At 45.3% G+C, this 24,279-nt stretch overlaps 1 protein-coding gene across 3 annotated transcripts in view; it reads left to right on the top strand.

Annotated features, from left to right (window-relative positions):
• The window catches only part of COL8A1 (collagen type VIII alpha 1 chain), an 88,694-nt gene extending 66,175 nt beyond the window's left edge, over positions 1–22,519 (top strand). For 2 of the 3 annotated variants that reach the window (XM_069019407.1, XM_069019398.1), the window contains exons 4-5: positions 15,904–16,219; positions 18,003–22,519. In XM_069019407.1, coding sequence (XP_068875508.1) covers positions 15,907–16,219; positions 18,003–19,909 — 2,220 coding nt within the window. In that variant the 5' untranslated portion in view covers positions 15,904–15,906 and the 3' untranslated portion in view covers positions 19,910–22,519. Of the gene's footprint in view, positions 1–8,507; positions 8,618–15,903; positions 16,220–18,002 lie in introns of those variants that run through there. The other variant, XM_069019418.1, reaches the window with a different exon arrangement.
• The last annotated feature ends 1,760 nt before the right edge of the window (positions 22,520–24,279 follow it).

A 24,279-nucleotide genomic window follows, 5' to 3' on the forward strand; every position in this document is an offset into this window, starting at 1 on the left:
TACTGCCTGAAAATGGTAATTTCATAGATCTAAACTGACATTTGTTCCTTGCCAAAATATTTTGCACTGGCACTTACTGTTGGAAAGACCAGTTTTTTCCTACTGCCAAGAACTGAGTAAAAGTCAGCCAAATTATTCAGTTCTTAATTGAGCAAAATTCTCATTGTAGTTTTGCTCGATTAGGAAAAACAGGCTACAGTCTACTGCATGGATAACTGTCTGGGTATGTTTAAGTTGAGATTAATTTTAAAATATTTAACAACTAGCAAATTTTATACAAGTTACAGTTCTCACTGAAAATAATTAGGTTATCTACATATGTCAAACTGCCTGTTTGCACAAGTGACCAGTTCTCCAACTGCTGAATTTCACAAGCTTCTAACATTGCTAATTGTTACATGAAGTAATTAATTGAATTACTTGAGAAAAATCTATTCCAGATCATGTAGTGTACCCAGTTACTGAACTCTAGGAAATATAGTTTTTACTTTACAAAATAGATATTCACCAGTATAATCAATAGACAGGAACTGACAGGACACAAGTTTCTCAAAGTTACGGTCTCTACTGCATGTAGTTTTCCATCGTGTCTGTTCAGATTTCTGCATTTTATCTGTGTCAGTGATCCTCCCAAGGAGAATTACCAGACCTTCATAGTCAGGAGGTTTCATAAAGTATTAAACTTCAGCAATCATTTTTTGCCTGAGGCAGACAAGGGAAAACAAGCCAGGAAATTCTTCAACAATATTGCGTTAATAATTTTGCATTTCCAAATGAAAAGTAAGTCTTCTCTTCCATAACAGTTATCACTGGGCTATGAAAGCCACAGCAGTGTTGTATGGTCACAACACACTGATGAATTCAAGTGCACGAAAACACAAATCTCTCCCCTTCCTCTGGATAACTTGTCATGGCTTAGTCCTCTGAACACAAGTTCACTTCAGGTGTCACATCTAATCAAGATGAGGACTTCATTCCAAACCAAAGACATAATGGCATGTAATCCTTATTACAGTAGCCAAAAAAAAAGTAAATAATTTTCAATAGACCACTGTAAGAGACTGCTTTATTTGGGGAATAAACATTAAGTACAAGAAAGGCTAAAACAAGATATAGCTATTAGTCATAGAAAGAAGAGAGAGAAGTAAGAAGGAATTCAGGAAGAGGAGAGGCAGGAGTAGAATTTAGCAGCAGTTCTCAAAGGTGATTTATGAGATTTGTACACATATTAGGAGATAATCCAGTCTAGAGTCTGAATAGGCAAAAAACCCAAAACTGACAAAAAATTAAGTATACCAAGTTGAGGGTTTTTTTCAGCTTCTTAGTGATTTTGATTACTGGTATTGTCTTTTAGGTTGACAAGGAGGGTGATAATTTATTTCTATAGATACTATTTGAAACTAATCCATTTAAAGGTAATGACATTGTCATGTGCCATGTGCCATGTCATGTACATTCTGCCCTGTGTGCCTTAAAAGAAGAGATGAAAACTCTTTGTAAGTTTGCTTTCCTTCCCCACACTGCATATTCCTTTCAAAAAGCTGTACTGAGAACAGTATCTAATGAAAGAGCGAACATGAACACTGTACACTCCCAGAGATTATAAAAGCTTTTAGATTTTTGTCCAGTACAATCACTGCTGATTTATTATTAAAGCTTAAATCGGTGACAACGGAAGAAATTGGATTGCCTCTCACTTCCAAGCAGAGAGTTAAATCTCCGATATCTCAGTTAATTCCTTCACACATTCCCCTGCATTCCAGACCCAGCTCTCCTCCCTGCATTTTTTCCTTTGCCTGCCATGAAGCTGCTGTGCTCTGGGGTCCCCTCAGCCAGCAGTGTGAAACAGTTATGTCACCACAAGCTACTCATATAGATGCAGTAATACCAGCAAAGCTGACTTGGGGTTTTGATTTCTTTATTTGAATTCTTACTGATTGTTTCATTTGTGTGCATACTCTCAGGTGTGCATGCTTGCACTGTCCCAGCACTCTCCCAGCTGCTGCTTTGGCTGCTTCTCAGCTACAACCACCTTGTCATTTAGTGTCGCTTTAGCAGCAAAGTCTTCCTGCTCTAAACACAGCCCCACTTGCACCCTGCATCTAGTACTGGCACTTGTCCAAGGGTCTCACAAAGCTGCAAACACACCTTTGAAAACACTAGCCCCTGGGTGACTTTACTAATACAAATTGTGAGTACAGTCCTCTAAGGAGCTCATTCCTGCAGGATCTAATCAGCCTTACTATTTGACTTACTGAGAATTCTGCAACAATTTTCAGGCAATACTGCTCAAACATAAGAAAAAACCTTCTCACTCTGATCCTGTGGGCTATAATTACATAGTCCAGAATATCTCTTTCATTAGCATAGTTACACATTCCACAAAGCAGATCAGAAGTATTTCTGTCCAGAACATGTGATTTCTGCTAACATCTGAAAATCTGAGCATGTTTCTTGACTAAAGGAAAAATTAACTTGGAATTAATGTAGGTGCCGCCCCATCTCAAGACTCAAACAAAACACCCAAATGAAAATAATTTTAAGCATTGCTGATAGCCATCCTGTTGTATGAAACATAACTCCATTTCCCTTGCTAGAGAAGTACCAGCCTAGTGGATTTATTTTTGAATTTGGTTGAGCCATGGCCTGTAGGTAGCCATAAACCTTTGGTTCTGATGTCCAGCAATAAGAATCTGGTGGACAAGGCTTGTGAGGAAGGATATGACATCATTTAAATGCATTACTTTTTCTAATGACAGATTTTGTGGAATTAGTCATTGTTGATCTAACTGCATCATCCTGGGAATATCTAGCACATGCTTTAACTATGCCTTTGCACAGATACAGAAATAATTTTTTAAAATACTTACCTGCTTAAAAAAATAGAGATTTTGAAACAAAAAAAGGAGGATGGGGCAAGGAATGAAGGCCTTAGCTGATTGACAATACAGGATATAAAACCTTTCAGGTCCTAATCCGTGAGGGGATGTTTGCATCTGGTTCCATAATGGAGTCCACATGCCTGAATTAGATGCCGGGACTCCATGCATGTGTGTAAGTGGAGTTAAGTGCCTCGGAGGGGGATTCACAAAAGCCACTGTTTGGAGAGTTTCCTAAGCCAGCCAAATAGGGAAAGCTGAAGATTGCAGTTCATCCGAAATCCTGACTCTCTCCTGGGTTTAAGTGCCTTCTGGTGAATGAAGTAGACAGGCACAAGTCCCTCCACTCTGGGCTCATACCTCACAATCCTCTTTTGAAAGCAGGTGCCAAATTTTTCTGTCGAACTCTGAGCAGTCGTCAGCAGCTCAAGCACAGTCTTATTTGGGCTGAGGAACACAGGTCTAGTTCCTTCCTTTAGCAAAAAGCACTTCTGAAGTTTGCATTCTCTCCCTCCTGGGCATGCCTGAGCCAGCAGGCTACAGGCATCAGCTCCCAAGAGATGGGTAAGAGATGGCACAGGTCACAGCAGACCCAAGAAGCCATACGGAGGAGGGAAAGCAAGGAGAGACTTTGTCTGAAAGCCTGGGAGGTGTCCACAGGCAAAGCGAGCCTCAAGTCCACACCTGCACTAAGAAAGGCTTGTGCACTGGGACAAGGCTCCTTTGAGGAGGATTTCAGTGATCTGACAGCTCAGGCAACAGCTTATCAGTCCCTGATCAGGGGCTTGGATTTCAGCTGCGGATTGAAGTGTTTTAACTTCTGCTCCAATCCTATATTCTCCTGTACTTCCAGCCCCAGCTCTGCCTCGTAGTGCTGCAGGAAGCTGAAGAGAGCCTGGCATCCACCTTTGATCCAGTTGAGAGCTGGGTAGTTCATGTTTGTCAGCCTGTCCCTTCATCGTGGCTGCAGGATGGATGAAACGCAAGTGCCGGCTCCTGCGGCAGATATTTTATAACTGTTAGTCCGCAGAGCCGAGCACTGACCAGCTTTCCAGCCTGTGCATCTGCTGGTCTCAGTCATCATGGGCCCAAATGGCTGCACTGAACATTTCAGGTTGTTTTCCTTGAGTACAGTTGACAGACTAAGTGAGTGACTGATGGTATTTGCTCTTCAGGGCTTGGCTTTGCTTTCCTTTGGCCTTGGTTGGGTTGTTGCAAGGTGACAGATGTGGTAATTTCAAGTCCTTTAGACCACAGCACCTTGGATTGCATATAGGAAATTAACTCCACCTCATGACATTTTTGCAGTTTACATGACTATAAATTCTCCTAGATCCAGGATAAGTGTGTGTGAGTGGGGTGGAGAGGGTCTTTTGTGTGTGTGTGTGTGTGTGTGTGTGTGTGTGTACGCTTCAGAAGCATCCTTTTTTTTGCTGTGCTTTTGAGAGGCAGGGCAAACTCCTGCTATAAGTATTCACTGAATCAAAGCTACAAGGAGTATTTCACAACTGAGGTTGCAAGTTTTTTTGGTTGTGTACTGCTACCCTTATTTCTGCATTTGCAGAGTGGGAAGTGGGTGGTATCTGTGTAGGCCTGTACACGTAACACTTGTTAACAAATAACAATGACTTCAAGCTTTGTCTTTGCCCCTCCACTGATTTGTGCTTTTGTGCTGAAGCAGACTTGAGTAAGATGCATTTCTTACCAGCTGCACAAGAGGAAAAGACAGAAGGTCTTTAGGAACAGATCTGTTCCTGCATGACACAGGGATGTGTGTGAGCAGTTCAGCCATGGTGGTAGCGTAGAGGATTTTCGGTGATTTTCAGTGGCGTTTTGCAAGCATGTCCCAGATGATGAAGACCTACATTGGTAGATCCAGTGTCTACCATCTAGCAACTTCCACCTTCGTGTCTGCCCACAGGTGTGACCCAGAGCACAAGGGGGCTTTCATAAAAATTGCAAGCCCAGTTTTGAAACCATTTTGAGTGTTTAGCTGTAGTTATTGTCATCTTAATCAAGAAGAATAGCATAAAAGTAAAATAATTTACCCATTTAGGAAATATGTTTGCAAGATAAGATCTGCTTGAATTTTGTGAATGGAGTGTCAGGTCATGATTAGCACATCCAAATACGATGATACCTGCAATATTTGATAATAAAACAGGAAAATAATTATTGCTAAATAATTTTAAAGCATGCTCCTGATTTCTCTCTGGGTGGAGTAGTCTAATATGTTTAACCTTCGAAGGCAAGATTATTTCTTCCACTGTTTGAGCAAAGGTAGGAAAAGTATGCAGAGGGCAGGAATTTTTTTAATGGCAAATAACCTTCCAAAAAAAATTGTCTGAGAGGAAGTTTTTTCAAGAAAAATATTTTACAGACATTTGTTACTGTTTTCATATCTCCCTTGGACTGCTACTCTGGGTTTCTGGTAAATGGCAGAGTTAGAGCACAGCAAATAAAAATAAGGGAGAGAGAAGCTGCTCTTTCTCTTAACAGGCTCATCAAAGCACAGTGAACGGAAATATTGTAAATGGTAACAATTCGTCTCCAAAATAAAGCCTCCAAAGCCTTTTGCTTTTATTTAAAAAAAAAAAAGTAATGAAACAGCATGATTGCAAGAGCCAAGAAAACACATTTTGTACGCCATCAAAGTGAGAAAAGGAACAGAAATGCTGTGCTGTGCCAGTTTCAGACAGAGGCAATCAAGCAAATTTTCTGGCAAGAATTCAATGCACAAGGCCACAGGATTGTAACAGGAGTCACAGAGAACAATAAATTTTTTCAAATTAAGATCAGACCAAGTACTTCAAAAGTCCCACATAAATTTCTTGCTTTGTAGTGCAAGAACTCACTGGACTGTTAAAGTAACTTCTGCTCAAATTGCAAGGGCTGGAGTATGATCACTACCAAGTATGATCACTACAAGAAATAAAATTTCTTTATAACCAAAAGACTGCAATCAAAGAACCTGGGCACCCAGAATTAGGCTCTCTTTCTTAATGATATTTCATGATCTTGATTTCTTTTTAGGGGGTAATGGCTCCCTGTAAAGCATTTAATCAGTTTGCATACAGTGCTAAAAAGAGCTAGAAAGTTCTAAACCTCAGAGATCCTGCTTCATCGTGATAATAAAAAGGCTAAAACTTACCCCTTTTCAAAGAGCCATCCCTCCTGCCTGCCTCAGGCACCCTGGAGCTGCCAGGAGCCTTCGACTCCCAAAATGTCCCACAGCAGAGCACTGGCGAGACCAGGTGTGGGCGGAGACAGACACCTGCCTTTTCCAAAGCTGTGGCTGTGTTCTGTCCACCCAGGACACAGTGCAGCCTTCTCATCCCCAAAAAGAAGACATGGTGACAGTGACCATGGTGTGGCAGGACGTCACACCACAGCAGGGTGTTGTCAGTGGCCCACAGGCCACGCAGGGCAGGTCAGACCCCAAGTGGCACCAGCAACTGAAAAGGTACTTGCTACAGCCTCAGGATCAAGAGAAGCCCAAGAGCAGCTTCTGGCCACTTCTCCCTTGTGTCCTTACGTTTGGCACCAAGTGTACCTTAGGCTGAGCAGTGCAGCCTACATGAATATTACAACTGCAGACAGCTGTAGTGCTTTACATAACACTTAAAGAAGACAGATTACCTTCCCTACAACATTTGCAACAATCAGTCACTGTCATTATGAAGAACACTTCTATAATCAGGATTTTTCTTTGCACTGCCACCTTTTGGGAAGTGTTTAAGGAAAATATATACTCTTAGCACCTCATTGTGTCTTGCAGTTGTCAATGAAGGGAATTTCTGCATGCACATCTACACTTTCCTAAAGGTATTGAGATCTACTAACTCATAGAATGCTCCTTCTCTAAGCAATCCTCCCAGACAGAAGACAGAAAATCGTAAACCATGCCATATTAGAATAAAATATATATAGCCAGATTTAAGACTCAGTGCACCTTCACAAAGCTGACAATTTTTTTTCTGCTTTTAGTACAATAATTTAATTAATCAAACGAGGAACTAAGAGTTCTCTAACCAGTAAAACTGGTAGATATCCTTCAGAATAACATTCTGCCATTTTTGCATATTTGGGCAAAAATTCAGGATATACTTAAGTTTATTAATTGTCACAGAAAGAGACAGCCTTCTTCTCTCACTTCCGTCTACTTCCAAACATCTGATGAGATGCAGCATTCCACTGACTAACAAGTTCAACACTGAGCTGCGCAGATTATTCACTTGTCATTTAGAGCCAATTGCTAGCATGTGGCTTGTTCACAAAGCTGTAGCTGGCTGACCCAAGAGGTAGTGAAATGGAAACTTTTTACACGTCTACCCATGAGTATAATTCATAGCAGCACTGCTAGAGGCACCACTTTGGGTAAAATGCTGTGATACTCTTAGCAAACGATTGTACCATAATAACACACAAACAATTGTACCATGAAAAATTGAGAGACTTCTACTGCAGGCAGCCAGCACAGCCTATCCCAGGGCAGAGCAAGGCCAAGAATGATGAGTAACAGCTGAGAAGGGATGTTTTTTTCCAAAACAAACCTGCAGTTCCCTGTTCACACTGCTATGGAACCGGCAATCACCATAGTTCATTATCAGCACTTCAAGGTTCATCCTACTGGATCCCACACTTCAGTATGAAGCGCATCACCACTTGTCTTTGCATTATTTTGGGCTCAGTGGACTGGCAGTAGATGTGAAGCATTCCCACCAAAACAATCCCCAAATGAACAACACCCCTAGGAAATGGTTGGTTGACTACAAAAGCACTTCCATGAAAACCAGCCTCCCTTCCCGTGTGCTGTGCATGGCAAACCCATTCCATCTGATAAGGTGAATTCCTTGGACAGTGTCAGTGGCTGTGGCCCGCAGAGAGCTCCTTCTGCAGCGCTCGGAAGCACCAGCCCTGCAGAGAAGGCGCTCTCAGCACAGTTCCCACGTTGAACAAACAGTCTGTGCTCGGACACATCGGCGGCCAGTCCCAGGCTCCGCGCCAGCAGCGCGATTCCGTGCTGATAAGCAGGGAGGCAGCTCTGCACTTTGATCACTTTGTGTGTTCCACGTTGTTGGGTCTGGTTTTGTGTGCCACACGCTGCCGATCGCGGAACGGGGATCTAGTGGCAGTCATTTAAGTGTCTCCATCAAATCTGCCTGCCACCAAGACGGCAGGCAAATTGCCCAGAAGGGAGCATTAGGCAGAGGATTCGAGCGCATGCCGTATGGCAAAGAACAGGAAAACGTACTCAAAGGCAGGTATTTGCTAAATCCTACCTATAATTAATTCTAATCCCTTAATTAAAGTCGCATGCTTTTCTGCAAACATTCCCCCACGCTGGTCCTTCCTCTCGAGCCCGAGGTCAGGCACTGATTCGTGCAAATGAGTACACACCACCAGGCAAAAGAGCTGCGTCCCTGGGGACTGTGGTCACCCGGCCCACGGTGCCCAACTTACTGATCCTTGTCACGGCTCCCTGCCATCTGACTCCAAGTAGCTTTCAGGCATTTTCCAGCAAACAGCATCTGGGCCAGATCCTCAAAGACATGCAAGAGATGAATCTGCCTGGAAATCAATTACCAGCACCAAGCAATCTTAATATCATCATAAATTGTGAGCTTCCTGTTTGTGCTGAGTCAGCAGAGCCCTGTGCGTGGGAGCTGGGTGGTGCCAATCTCATCATGCCCAGATCTGCAGAGAGATGAGGAGATGCCTGCCTGAGCCCACATAAGGTAGGATCACAGCACACTGGGCATGGGGAGAAGGCTAGAGGGAACATAATATGTCTGCGTGGGCTAAAATCTCCTTCTCATTGTGGCTGCTCCCACTGCCAGGGTGTGTTGTCACACACAGGCACACATAAATACCTGCACACAAGCAACAGATACAGGCCCACATGGAGATACAGCATGTCCCAAAGTAAGAAACTGGGGAAGCCCAAGGGTGCCATTTTTATACAGAGAGCTTGGTGATCATCCAGAGTGAGCATGCACATGAATGTGCTTGCAGATAAAGTGCTTTGTTTTTGGAAATGCATTTATAAATGGATAAACAGAGACCTCCCCAGGCATTGCAAGAAAAGATCACATAATTACCACTAAAGCCAAAGATAGCTTATGGATGACCGTTGGTTTTTAAGACAAAGCCATTTATTTAGATGTTATCACACTTCTCTAAGAAAGAAACTCTAGGCACCATTTTGAATTTTAAAAAACCTAGAAACAAGCATCTGCCACGTGTTGAATATTCTCCATTAGCAGCAGGTTTATGCATGCATGCATTTTAAAATGTTTATTATGACAATACTTGTTATGACTGCCTGAGATTTAGTAAATACCACATGATAATCAGACACAGTTGTTAGACCTTGAGCAAAATATGATTTAATTTATTTTTAACATACTGAACAATAGCTGTTTCTTGGTAATCTAAACTGAACACAGACACTTGAGACTACTTTGTTTCCTTGGAGGGGACAGTGAAAAGGAGGGAGGAGAAAAAAATAAACCTGATCTCTGTGGGAGAGTTTCACAAGAAGCAAAAAGGCAGGATTACATTTACCATAAATCCTACTTTCCTCCCCACTGAATGCACAGGCCCTTATGACACTGTACCAGGGTAAATTCTTCACCTACTCAAGAAACAGGTAGCCTTCAGTGAAGCTTTAGGCACTGTTACAAGCAAGATGGTGCAGGACCCCAAACCTGCTGGGGTGTAGATCAACCATCTCATGCCTGGGTCCTCGCCTGGGTCCTCGCACAGGGGCTGTGCTCTCCTTTACTGTCCTCCTGCTCCTCACTGCTCACAAAAAAATTAAATCAGTGTAGCTACTGTTAATTTGGGTTACAAAACAGGTTAGCTTTCAGAGGAAATCCATGTCAAGGTATATCTGGTTGCCTTCACTCCCTGCTTTTATGTGGAATATGATTGAATTTGCAAAAAGAAACTCCCTACATTGTGTTTAATTAGTTTGCTGGCAAATTTGGAAACATCTGTCCAAATGATGTAAAGACTGGTTTGGCACAGAAAGACAGAAGAGTGGTAATGTGTGCATTAAATGGCTCTAAGCTCTTAAGCATGTACAAAATTATTTGGCATGCAGAAGATTTTGGGTTTTTACTGTCCCTGAAAACACAGATTCCCACTAAAATTCAGTCTCTGTATAGTACAGAGTATCCTCAGTTCTCTTCAGAAAGTACTCACTGACTGACAGGTTAGTCCTCAAAGGAGTTAATGATCCAGAGATGAATTTTAGCTGTGATGAAGTTATGAAATAGTGTCTTGGAAAACGGTGGACAATGATGTGCTGGTAAATTCACTGCTCAAGTCCCTTACACTTCACAGCACCAGTGCTGAGAACAACAATCAACATTGGCTTGATTTTCACATCTTAAAACACCCCACCCTTGAAATCACCACAGTTATTCACTGGATAGGAATAGCTTAGTTCACTACAGGAACTAAGGCCTTGATAGCTGCTTTTCTTTTGTGCTGAGAATTCTTCCAAAAAAGGGAGCTGGGTAACATAATTAGTTTACAAATGCCCTACTCCCAATTTATAAACCCAGTCCTTAATCCAGTGCTTTTCATGTGGTGGAGACGTTCAGAAAAACATGTGGGGGGGGGGGGGGGGGGGCGGTGTGCACACGTTTGTGAGCACGACCCAGTGGTTTAAGGGATCTGTATTGTAGAAAGCAGGGACAGGATAGGTACTTGCTCCCAAAGTAGCACTAAAAATGGAAACAGAAAAAAAACCTGCCATCACCTTGGGAGGACTTTACTTTTCTCTTATGAGCCCCTCTCTGACGTCCTTTGAGCTGCCATGTACCTCTGTGCATGAACTGGGGGCCAGCCAGTGGAAACCCCCCAGAGAGCAGCTGTGCACCTCACCCACCAGCTCTCTGCAATGCAGTGGGGCTGCTCCTTATGCACCTTAACACTCTGATTGCCATTTCCATTGCATTATATTGCTCCCACATGTCTCTGTATGACAGAGACTTTAGTGAGGTTTATAATGTTCCTGTGGGATTGGATCTCCTGTCCCCAAACAGCAGAGCCAGCCCTGGATACACCATTGCAGATATTTGGCAATAGGATCTGTTATCAAGGTCACCCCAGAAGTCACCCTAACCACTTCTGATCTCAAGACAAAAACACCCTGGAGAATTTAGCTTTTCATCATCTATTTTTTAGTAGCATTCTTCTGGGAACAAAATCTCCAGAGTCACTGGGATTTTTATTTTGCAGCAGTCCTTTTCCATGTGGAAACCAGAGCACTAGCAAGTCCGTCCCCCCAGTGCATTGGGGAACTGGTCCCTGCAGCTTCAGGCAGCCGCTGTGGAAAGGACCACAGGGAAAAGACTTCAGGTCACTGAGATCTACTCATGCCTTATGCTTATTTGGGAAATACAGCAATTCAAAACCAAGGGGTGGTAAATTAAGCCCGTGGGGGTAGTCTCTGGCTGAGTGTCTTAGAGGTTCCAAGACAACCCAATGTTGATTGCAGAGTGATGGCTTTCCTGTAAGAACCAATAAATCAAGGTCTAGTTTCCACTCTTTCCAAGATCACCTATGATTTCAAGTCCCAAGTGGATGGGCATCACTCTTTCCATACATTCTTTACATAATTAGGCTAAACCAGCCATTATTTCTTCACACCAATTTAAGAATTATGACTGCTGGTACATTTTGTTTTGTCTCCTGTTTCTGCTGACAAACTCAAATAGCCAGAGGAAGGTCCTTTCTAGTTTTCTCAGGAGGACAGCTCTACCAAAGAGATTATTGAGAAATGTTCTCACTCAAGCTTTGCCCGTAAAAATGTGTTTTTCCAGGGACACTCTCTCACCCACAGAGACAACCAGATGCCTTCACACACAAGCAGCTGAACACTGTGGTTTAGGATAATGTTCCTTCACCCTCAACTGTCTTGTCCCATCCTAGGTAAACCAAAATGTTTGTTGTGGCTTAATCTGAATGACTGGTGCAAATGACACGTCACATGGTGGGAAGGCTCAGTTGCTCCTCTCCTCCATCTTCCTTCCAACATCCAAAGTTATGGTAAAACTTTGCTTTCTCCAAGCCCTTGGCTTCCCTAAAGGTGCACACATGCACTTACTTACCTGCCACAAATACACAGACACATTTCTATTGCTTTGTGACAAAACCCTGGCAAATCCCAATCCAAAGACAAATTATTGCTCCACCAACAGTCGCCTTTGAAAGCATATCAGATTGCATTACATAAATGGGTTTGGAGGTGATCCCTAAATTGCTGGGATTTGGGTGAAGGGGGTGGGAAGTCTTAGACTTTGGCTGCATCTTTAACACAGATTTTTCTCCTCCTCACTCTATCTTCCTTGAGTTCTGTCACCATTGGGAAAAAATCTCCTTTTGCTGTTCAGAAGCTCTGGAGGACCTGTCCAATATTTAGGATCTATAGGCTTCTTTTAAAAACCAAGAGCAAGATTTTTCAGTAGCTTTTAGACATTTAAAGATGCTGGTGGTTTCCTAGTGAGCTCTTTGAACTAGAGCTGTGCACCGAGGCAGAAACAAACTGCAAGGCAGAAAAAATACACCTTCAGCTTCTCTCAGCACATAAATAACTTTTTAGAGAAGCTGAGTAGAATGAGATAGGCAATGAGCAGAAACACTAAAGGACTATCCCTGGTATCCCTCATGCTTCCGGGCAGGCTTTCCCTGTAGTGATGGTATCTGACAGCAATAATCCAGCAGCAGCACACATGATTCTACCACATATCTCATCAAGACTAATTTTGTCTGACCCCTCCTTCCTTTGGGAGCAGAGGGAGACGAGCTGTGCAGATGGTACCAAACACAGGCTGCGTCTCCAGTACCTGCAGATCCCAAGCCCCAGACAGCTCACAAGGCCACAGGGGACACACTGACCTCCTCCCACAAAGATGTCAGCCAAGTCCCATCTAGCCCAAGGTTGTTCAGTAAATAAACCCCCACCTTCCACCTCAGCTAGTCACAGGCACCAGTCCCAGCCAAAATCAATAGATGAGAAGCAATCTGTCATTTCCAGGCCACACTGGTTAGGTTATGGATGAGTCAAAAAAACACTACAGGAAACACAGATGTGGTGAGATCACCTCCTTCTCTGGAGCCTTCCTATCTCTCCAAGTCTTGCATGATCTCCCTCAAAATTTCCATGTGCGCACACAAAACCATCTCGTGTGCCACGTGGTCGTGCCTGTTCCAGTGCAGGTGCGTTGCGTGACACTTGGCAGCGCCAGGCCAGCCTGGCACAGGCAGCAGGAGGCTGAGTTCACCCTGAGCTGCAGGCAGGCTGGTGTCTCCCCGTAGGAAATTTTTTTCAATTATTTCAAATACCTCCCACTTGCACACAAAGCCCATGTTTTGTAATAAAAACAAGGAGAAAATCTCATCCGAAGGAATTTCACCTATTTCCCCCTCTACTTATTCCACTGAAGTTATCTTTTTTAAAATAACAATGCCCCCCAAACTGGCCACCAGAACAACAAAGTAGCCAATAAGCTAATTTAATAACCTCATTCTTCAAGATCCACCTTGCCCTTCATACTAGTAGGTTTCAAAAACAGTCCTGTATCATCCAGTATCTCATAATTTTTTTTAAAGGTTTCACTGCATTTCTCCCTTCATATAGATAATGCTTTTCCTTTGAGAGAGATGCAGAGAATACTGCAAATGTTCTAGTGACTGGGATTTTCCCTGCAAACTAAGGCAGGCATTACCCTATTCAGGTATTACCCTATTCAGGTATTACCCTATTGAGCTACAGAGAGGCAAAGGTGTTTCAAGTTACTCATTCTGTACAGAAAGGAGCAGGAAGGCCAAGAAAGACAAGAAGGGGGACATATCCTTGTCTACCCCCCCCCCCCCCCGCCAAAAAAAAAAAACCAACCAAAAAAAGAAAAGGTTGCTTAGGGTCCATGTGCCGAGATGAAGCTGCAGTGGGTCAGTTCAGTCACCACACCCCAGCCGAGCCACAGTAACTGATCATGAACAGGCTGTCCTCCCACTCCAAAGCTCACCATTGAGCTTTAAGCAGAAATACCACGTCCCAAGGCCCTAATCTTTTAGCTCACAGCAGCACAGCCAGCTGTGGGCTAAAAGCCACATTAAACTCACTGGAGGAGAAGCATTTGCTGAAATGCTTTGTTGAACAAGCGACTGCTTGGACTTTAGCTACACTTACAAACTCCTGTACATCTTGGCTCCGGTTTTCTTTGCCACATGGCAGCTGGTTACGTCCATGAACTCCTGGGAGGGAAAGTGACCGCAGAAACTCAGCTGTGCAACATATGCTCCATCTAGTGTTTATTCACTGTACTTCATTTTCTTAAAAGGTTTGATTTGCTGTTAACACGTATTTCCATCTTCTCTGTAGTTCGTATGTCTATATATGATAATTATTGAAAATAATAACCTCCTGCTTGTTGTTTCAACTACACCATTTTGATCCAGCCGCCACTTACACCTTCAGTAATGATTATGCACCAATTTCCACTTAGATATTAAATCTCATAGAGCAAAACTAAGGGAAAATGTTTTAAAAGAGCAGCAAGCATTTCCCCAGGTGCTTCGCTAATGCAAACTGAATGGGAAACTTCAAGCAGGAGCAAAACCTAAAGCCTAGAGGACACACAGAGGAAAGTTTCCCCCCATAAAAGATGCTTCCCAGACACGGGGGTACAGTTTTGAGCCCCTTTGCCACAGACTGAAGTGCTTTTTTGTCCTCTATATCGAGCCAGGCTGCTGGGAAGGACAGGAAAATAAGCAGGTGGCTCAAAGCCCTTTGCTGCCTCCTCAGGCCATCCTCATCACACCAGAGCACAGCAGCTGCTGGGAGCAAGTCCCAACAAGCACTTTGGCAAAGCTCTGGAGCATGCATGACCTGGAAGCACATAGAGAACGCACAAATGACCTGGAAATGCACTCAGGTTGGGTGCAAGGCATCTTTGCATGGTAGAAAAACAGGGACAGTGGCAACAGCCATCAGGCCTGGCAACAGCCGTATGTATTTAAAAAGGGTAGGACTTGCATGCCAGATTTGGTTGTGGGACAAAATACTCCAACACAGAGTCTCTTTTTACCACATGCTGCCCCCTAATTTGCACTACTTGAGGGAGTTCTCAGTTCCTAATTTGCTGCTCAGCTGATGGTAATGCCCTTAACTGCAAAAAGAAAATCCAACAGCAAATAGGACAAGAAGTCCCAAGCTAACATTTTGATTAGGAAGTAAAAGACAAAAAGCCCAACCCCGTTCTGTTGTGTTAGCAGGACTGGTGAGGTGCTGGGATGGGCTGCCTTGCAACAGGTCAGGATCTGCAGTGGGGGAGACCTCTAGAAAATGGTTGAACACTCCCAGAGAAAGGCTTGGGTTGGCTGATCCCACCTGAAGCAGTGGTGGACCAAACAGGCCCACTTCTTCTGGGCAGAGGCCAAAAGGATCCCAGCCTAGCTAAGATGAGAGCTGGCAAGGAGCTGTGATAGAAACAGACAGTCCTTGGACGCTGGCAGCCATAGGGCACAATCACAGACACAGACTGAAGCTGCAGAAACAGAGCTTTCATTGCTGTGGACAGCAGAAAGAGCACTGACAATACAGCTTCCTGGACAGAAAGCACTTAGGAGAGCCCCACATCCCCTGCCTGCTCTTCCCCTGTGCCAGAGCTTGAAGCAGAGCTCCCCAAAGCTGTGCTGTGGCACTGACATAGGTGAGAAAGCAGCAAACTCAGAGCAGGTCCGTGTGGAGAAGCCACAGAGGGCACCTCTGGGGAAGCATAAAACTAAATACAATAAGGGCATTTGCTGTAATAGTACTGCTTGAATAGAGCCTCCGGTAAACCAGATACAGGCATGCTGCAGGATTGTCCTCCAGGGCAGCACACAAACCAGGGCCAGACATTTAGGGCCAGTTTGCTGCAGAAAATGAGAGAAGCTTGCCCTAATGGGAAATGCACAACACAAAAAAACCTGTGTGCAACTGTGTGTTTTGTGGTGCTTTTCACAGGTGATGGCTGCGCTGCTCTTCCCTCTGCAGCTGCTGGCAGTGGCTGTCACTGTTTACCTAGAGCTGGTGAGGTCTGCTCAAGGTGGTGCCTACTATGGAATCAAGCAGCTGCCACCTCAGGTGCCCCAGTACCAACCCCTCGGACAACAAGTACCTCACATTCCGCTGGGCAAAGAAGGCATCCCGATGCAGCACCTGGGCAAGGAGGTGCCCCACATGCAGTACGGGAAGGAGTACCCCCATCTGCCTCAGTACAGGAAGGAGGTCCCACAGATGCCTATGCTTGGCAAGGATATGGCCCCCAAGAAAGAGAAAGGTAGGTCAGCATGTCCCTCTCCACTCCTGCATGGTCCCATCTGGTGTGCCAGAGCACTGTTTGCCATGGGGAACACTGGAGCAGGCTGCTGCAGGCTGGGCACAGCACTCCTGTGCCCACAGGACTGGCCAGGCTGGTACCTGGCCACAGGTGGACAAAACAGGCTCATGGGAGCTGTGGGGCAGCTCAGGGTCACCAGCACAAGACCACGGTCATCCTCTGGGCTGCTGCACAGCCTCTGAGCAGCCCTACCTGCAACGAGCCTCCAGCACACAGGGCTGGCCCCAGGTTTGCTCAGATGCTTGTTCAATGCTAGGAAAAGCCTTGTCATCCCACCTGCTTGCAGAAAACCCTCTGATGGGGCTTCAAATGATGGCCCAGGGTCCTTTCTGGATCTGCTCCCACTCTCATTGCAACAACCAGACATATGAGCTAAGAGCCCTAAGATTTGAATTTATGGGAACATCACCATTTTGTCTGAATTTGTCCAGACCCTGTGATTTAGAGGTTTGCAGATAAAAACATACAATTGCTCTTCTAACCCTGGAGTCCTCTTTCTGTAGGTTATTTATGGGTGTTACAGAGGCATTGAAAGTACAGAGGATGAATGCACAAGTCTGCACGTACAAGCACTTTCCCTATTCAGTAAAAGAAGTCTGGACAGTATTAAGATGTTTAAGAAAACAAGAAAAAGTCCGAAATACAAAGGGTGACCAGGAACACCCAGTGTCATAAAATCCTTGTGAGGACCACCAGTGTCTGTGGGACTGCAGACAAGCTGGTTAACTTTGACTTACTGAGGCTTCAGCTAACCACAGCCTCCACTGACTTCAGAGGGAAATGGAAGATTTCAGGGCCTATTTTTGGAGTGTCTGAACAAGCACCATTGGCTGCAGTAAAATCAACCTATCTTGTGAGCAAGGATTTTTGACGTGCATAAAACACAACATATGCAGAGAGGGAGAGTTTCCACCTCCCAAAGAACAGTTAATTCTCTTGTCCTGAAACCTCATCTCCTGTCCTTCCCCAAGTCTCTCGCTTCTTTACCCATTTTAGAGCTGGAAAAGAGTTTCCACTTAACCCAAAAAGCCTGCAGCTTGAAAAGCAACCAACCCCAGCAGCAAATTCCCCACCCTGACCTGCAACGATAACTGGTCACATAACACAAAAATGCAGGTTTGGACAATACAAACATTTTGCAGTGTTTACAAGAGCCATAACTAGACATGGCTGTGCCAAAAGAGCAATGCTGATTAAAGCTGTAGGTTTCCAGTAATACTTTAATGGCATCCAAAGCCTTGAGGAAAATACAGACATACGTATGTATAAACTTCTTACCAATACAATATTTTTAAATTGATGTTGCTCATTTAAGCCGCACCAGAAAAAGCGCTTTTATGCCAGGACTCCTCCCACAGCACGACAGCACTGAGTTTCCTGCAAAAACTCTTAAAGGTAGATTAATCTACAGCAACATGGGACAAAATGCAGATTTTGCTTTAAGATTGTATAGGTGGAAAACACCAGCAAAGTGCAAATGGCTTTTACATATGATGCACAGCAATTATTTTGTGGAAGCAGAAGCATGCATGGAAGTTTGGAGTATGCAAAACAGTAGTAACATCCTCTCCATTCTCAACACCAATCTATAACTCACTAGTTGTCTCTGTCTACCACAAAACCATGAGGCATCATAAAAAGCCTATTTTTTTGAAGCATGTGATTGTAATCACCTTTTATCTCTCTCTCTCCCCTCTTTCTTTTTCTTTTCTTCCCGACCCAGAAATTCCCATGCGCAGTCTGAGGGGTGAGCAAGGCCCCCCTGGTGAGCCTGGACCAAGAGGGCCACCAGGGCCACCAGGATTACCAGGTCATGGTGTGCCAGGAGCCAAAGGAAAACCAGGCCCACAAGGATACCCAGGAATTGGAAAGCCGGGTTTGCCAGGGATGCCAGGAAAACCAGGGGTCATGGGGCCCCCAGGGCCAAGAGGGGAGATGGGGCCGAAGGGGGAGATTGGGCCCATGGGGATACCCGGACCGCAAGGACCACCAGGGCCTCATGGGCTTCCTGGCATAGGGAAGGCAGGTCCTCCAGGGCTGCAGGGACAGCCAGGGCCAAAGGGTGAGCCTGGGATGAAGGGGCCACCAGGAATCCCTGGGATCCCAGGGCCAAAAGGGGAGAAGGGGGTTGGGATCCCGGGTTTACCGGGTCTGAAGGGTCCACCTGGGCTGCCTGGTCCCCCTGGTCCCGTGGGGCTGCCAGGGGTCGGCAAACCAGGCATGGTTGGCTTCCCTGGCCCACAGGGACCCCTGGGCAAACCTGGACCCCCAGGAGAGTTAGGGCTCCAGGGGCCTCCAGGGGCCCCCGGGATCCAAGGCCCTCCTGGCCCGCCTGGCATTGGCAAACCAGGCCAGGATGGCATACCTGGCCAGCCGGGCTTCCCGGGTGGCAAAGGGGAGCAGGGATTGCCAGGCCTGCCCGGGCCCCCTGGCCTCCCTGGAGTTGGGAAGCCAGGCTTCCCTGGGCCCAAAGGGGAGCGAGGTGTGGGTGGTCTGCCTGGCCCCCTGGGGCCAAAGGGGGAGAAGGGGCATGCGGGGCCACCTGGCATGGGAGGGCCACCAGGGGAGCCAGGCCAGCCAGGACTGCCAGGCATCATGGGCCCTCCAGGGGCTGCCGGTTTCCCAGGACCTAAAGGAGAGGGGGGTGCTGTAGGGCCACCAGGACCAGTCGGCCCCAAGGGAGAACCTGGCCTGCAGGGTTTTCCAGGAAAGCCAGGCTTTCCCGGGGAAGTGGGTGGTCCTGGGCTGCGGGGGCTGCCGGGCCCCACAGGACCCAAAGGGGAAGCCGGACACAAAGGCTTGCCGGGGCTGCCGGGTGTCCCAGGGCTTGTGGGGCCAAAGGGTGAGCCCGGGCTCCCCGGTGCTCAGGGGCTTCAGGGCCCCTCGGGCATCCCAGGCATCGCGGGACCCAGTGGTCCCATCGGCCCCCCCGGGCTGCCAGGGGCGAAGGGCGAGCCAGGCATGCCCGGCCCCCCTGGCTTCCCTGGGGTAGGCAAACCTGGTGCTGCGGGGCTGCAGGGACCCCCGGGAAAGCCTGGGGCGCTCGGTCCGCCTGGTCAGCCGGGGCTCCAGGGGCCACCGGGCCCCCCCGGGCCCCCAGGTCCACCAGTCGTCATCCCACCCACTCCTCCAGCCGTGGGACAGTACCTGCCTGAAGTGGGGCCAGGGATAGAGGGCTTGAAGCCCCCCTACGGCTACAAGGGCAAGAAAGGCAAGGCTGGTGGCATTGTCTACGAGATGCCCGCGTTCACGGCAGAGCTCCTCACCCCCTTCCCCCGCGTCGGGGTGCCCGTGAAGTTCGACAAGCTCCTGTACAACGGCCGGCAGAACTACAACCCCCAGACAGGGATCTTCACCTGCGAGATCCCCGGCGTCTACTACTTCGCCTACCACGTCCACTGTAAAGGCGCCAACGTGTGGGTGGCCCTGTACAAGAACAACGAGCCGCTCATGTACACCTACGACGAGTACAAGAAGGGCTTCCTGGACCAGGCTTCGGGCAGTGCCGTGGTGCAGCTGATGCATGGAGACAAGGTTTACGTTCAGATGCCATCCGAGCAGGCGGCAGGACTCTATGCCGGGCAGTACGTTCATTCGTCTTTTTCAGGATATTTATTGTATCCCATGTAAAACAAAACAAACAGACAACACACACACACACACACACAAAATCAAAACCTTTCTCCTCTGCTTCAGTCTTTTATACCACAGAAGATGCATTTTATGACCATTTTGGACCATCTTGTACAAAATCAAAAAAATTAATACGAAGTTTAACATTATGCACAGCTAGTTATAAAAAACAAAGGTGTGGCGAACATATCTAAAGATGTGTATCAGGTTCATAAACAGTTGTTTTGCACCCAAGGGGGACATATTAGCTGTACACTATATATTTCTGCAATGCCATGCTTACTTAATTTCATTCACAGTAATTCAGTACTAAAGCTCAAATCAGTGTATGTCACTCACTCCTGTTGCATTGATCATAGCTGTAAGATGAAAAACAGTGACTTAAACCAGAGTAGGTCAGTCTCTAATTGTATTAAAAAATTTGAGTGGTTTATTTGACTAGGTGGGGGGTTTCTAGGGTTTCTGACAGCAGGTCTGCCTGACAAGCAAAGGTTCTCTTAGCTGGAGACCTGTATTTCCCTTCCCCCATATAAAATAATCCTGCAGGTGTGCTTTTTTTTCCTGAACAATTTTTTATGACGGAAGAGGAATCCTGATGGCATACCTATTCCCCCTAAGCCTTCTCCAGCAGTCATTGGACCTAAAATGTCACCACTGACTCCAGCAGGCACTGGTTTCACCTCCTAATGCCACAGCACTTGAGAAGTCTCCATCTCTATTCACACAGCTCAAGTAGATGAGGTAAATTCCCCATTTGCTTAGTGCCGTGCCATTGAGACATTCTGGCCAACACATGGCAATACTTCAGGGTGGCATAAATTTGCTTGGATTTCTGTGCTTGTACCAAGAACCCATTTGGCTTGTCAGAAGAGACACCTATTCTGCCACTCAGCAAAAGCTGAATCAGTTTGCTCTTCAATGACTAGGCAAAGCAGAAGTAGCTCTGTTTGCTTAACTGATTTGTTGCTTGAGATCAACCAGAAACTTTACCAGCAATACTGATCATGCAAATTTATCCGAGGAACTTGGTTCTATCTAAAAGCTGACTTCCAATCCTTATTTATATGTTACCAGTTGTCAAGGAGAACCTGCAGGCCTCAATACTTTTCTGTACTTGAGGACAGCGACTTCTGTGCCCGAAGTCTCTGTCTGCTCATCAATGGTGCTAATCTCACCTCAACAAGTGTTCTGTTTCCAAGGGGCAGTGGACCTTGCTGTGGTTCCCTGTACGGTGCTGCACATCACACACTGCTGCGCTAGTTCAAAGAGTTAAGTGCTCATCACTTCTTCGATGTCTTTAGCTACCGCTACCGCTTTTGATTCAAAAATGAACTAGATTTTTCATGCAGAACTAAGATTGGATTTAACTGGCATTACCATTATTTAAATGCAGAGTTTAATGCAGTCTAACATTGACTAAGGACTCCAGTGATATAATGTGGTGCTTTATCTCAGAAATTTTATGGAACGGTGGCAGGAATGGACGGACAGTTTACCAGACACTGGTGACTTCAGTATGTTCCCAGAATATATGAGATATGTCAAAAGCAAATAATTTTGTATTTAAAATTTTTGTACTGATTTGAAAAAAATATCTTATTAAATATCTTTAAAAATAAAACCAGAAAACCAATTCTGTTTTCATTCAGGACTATCAGAAGGAACATTGAACAGGCTGAATTCATGTATCAGCCCACAAGGGCTCTCTGAAACCACTGACAGCCTCATGTAGGGGAGCAAAAATTAGTAAGAGATACCCCCTTCTCTCTAGTTCCCATCTCCTAGCAATATATGCTCTAAGCCACTGAGGGAACACATTTGGTGGGAGGGCACAGCAGGGTCTGGGGGGAACACAAAGAGGGAGGGGCTCCCTCAGGCAGTCGGCGGGACAGGTACTACTCAGCATGAGCCCACGTGGGAGCGCAGCTGAAGAAAGGCAGAGGGGCAGCCAAGCAATCGGCCACAGAGGCTGCTTCTAAGGGCTTGTGTTGCCTGAAAAGGCAGAACTGCCCACGATGAGAGATGCTCACCACACCGCTGGCTCTCCTGATGTGGCTTCCCCACCTCACCTCAAAGACCAGCATTTCCTCCAGCTGGTGAACTCCTCAACTCTCCACACTGAAAGGAATGCACTGAATACCTACTGTGCCAGGGAACTGTTATCTAAATCTCCCTTGGACTCCCTGAAGCCCTCAGCATCTCATTTTTACTGCACAAAGAGAAAGAGAAAACAAATAATGAGCAAAGTACTGCAATCAGCACCTCTCAGTTTCTATCTAAAGCCATTTTCACTTTCTGAAATTTTTTATCAGACACCATCTTCTTCGTTCTACATCTCTTATTTTACCATTCCGCTTACAGTCCACAATAAGACAAGCAAGATTCAAAAAACAATAAAAACTTCAAATCACAAGGATGCTGCTCTTGATCTTACAAAAAAACCCCATGTCCCAGCTCTGGTTGTACTCAGCCTGGAGTGAAATCTCCACCCACAGTAAAACTCAGCCCACCTAGGTTCAAGAACTTTCAGCTGTTTGCTCTATGAAGTACTAAAGTTTGTTCCGAAACTTCATACTGTATCTGACATCACCATGTACTTTACACACCAGTAGTAATGGCCCTGGGCATACCCACACACCCACACTCACACACATAGAGCACTGCCCTTGCAAAAATAAGTCTGAGGGCACTGTCTTTAACAGTTTATTCACAGGAAAATAATCTCCTTCCATTTGTAGCATTCAAAATTTCACTTGAAACAACTCTTAAGAATTCTTCAAAATACAGGTGGCACTTTAAAGGCACATAAAACTTAAGACAAATGGCAAATAAAATAAGCATTTCCCAATACCAAAAACATATGTTGAGCTTTGTATGTTCTTAAAAATCAGAGTCCACTTGAAAGTGAAAGCATTTATGCTACCTCCCAGGGCATTGTTAAAAAGGAAAGTATGGCATTGGAAACAAGAAGTACCACATGCTAATTAAACACCAAAATTGTGATTCTGCATTATTATCATCTATATAATCACTGGAAATGTCATTTAGTAGCGTATTTTAGGCACTCTCAGATTCATATTTAGTGCAATAGTCTGTGACTTCCCTTAATTATTACAGCAGAGGAAAAAACAGTTTCCTAACAGAAAACAAAGAAACCTCCTGAAAGTCTGAGCCAAACAGAGCTTTCAGCCAACATGTGTCAGTCATCCTGCCTGTTCTGTGCATAGTTTGAGATCTTAGAGCTGGGTCTTTCTGACAGTGCAGCATTCTGAGAGGGGTGGCAGATAAAATGCAAAAGCACCTTCTCTGTAAGATGATGCTGTCTAGAAATTCGGCAGACTGCTAGAGAACAGGAGAAAGTAAGAAAGGAGGAAAACATCCAACTTCAGATAGAAAAATGATGGGAGACACTGGGGACCTATACAGTTACACCATTATCAGACACAGAAATAAAGCTGGCAGCACCCTGGGATTCAAAACTGGCAGCTTCACTCCCGATGTGATAAAAAAAAACTGGAGAGCTTTTAAGGAGAAGTTTCAGTGCAGAGATTTCATTTTCAGGAATGGCAAAAAGGGAAAAACAAAGTCTTAATAGCAGCACATTCTCAGAAACGATCGAAATATTTGGTGTTAGCATTGTTGTTTTATTCTAAAAGCCCCAAGTCTTTGGTACTGCAAACACCTGTGAAAACATGTGGCCAGACAGAAGAGACACTGATCTGTGAGCAGTGCTGAGAAACACATCACACACGGGTGTTCCTGCCTGAACGAAGTCAGTGCCAAAGCAAGACCTGTCCTCGAGGCAGAGTAGCAGCAATGACGTGTGTGAAGCAGGTGGTGGAACAGGGCTGGTGTACATGGGATCCCACAAAACATCTTGTGGGGAGAAAAATTCATAAACTTGGCTCACTGCTTATTACTGAGGAGAAAAACTACTGGCCTGCAAGCTGGGCTTTCAAAAAAAAACAAACCAAAAAACCAAAACCGAATACCCCAGGGTTTATCAGCAGCATCAGCTCTTGGCTTGGTCCCAAGGGAATAGGCTTTGTTCAAAACATTGCCCAGTCAACCTGGAACAGTAACTGTGATGGACTCAACATCTCTGCCAGGAGCACAGAAGTGGGGGAAAAATATCCCTGGAAATACTGCTTAATTTGAAAACTAAGTCAGTCATACAAATGGGGAGGCTTATTAAGAAATAAAAAGAAACAGCTGATACGGATAAATGCTTGTAGAGAGCACATTAAATTAAAAACATGACTTAAAAAAAAATATTTTGGGGAGACCAAAAAGCTGATGTGGCAAAAATAAAATAGACTAAAGGGATTTTTTTTTTAAAGTACAGAGAGTTTGTGAGACACCATTTG

Source organism: Aphelocoma coerulescens, chromosome 1 (assembly GCF_041296385.1).
Source record: "Aphelocoma coerulescens isolate FSJ_1873_10779 chromosome 1, UR_Acoe_1.0, whole genome shotgun sequence".
Taxonomy (NCBI): domain Eukaryota; kingdom Metazoa; phylum Chordata; class Aves; order Passeriformes; family Corvidae; genus Aphelocoma; species Aphelocoma coerulescens.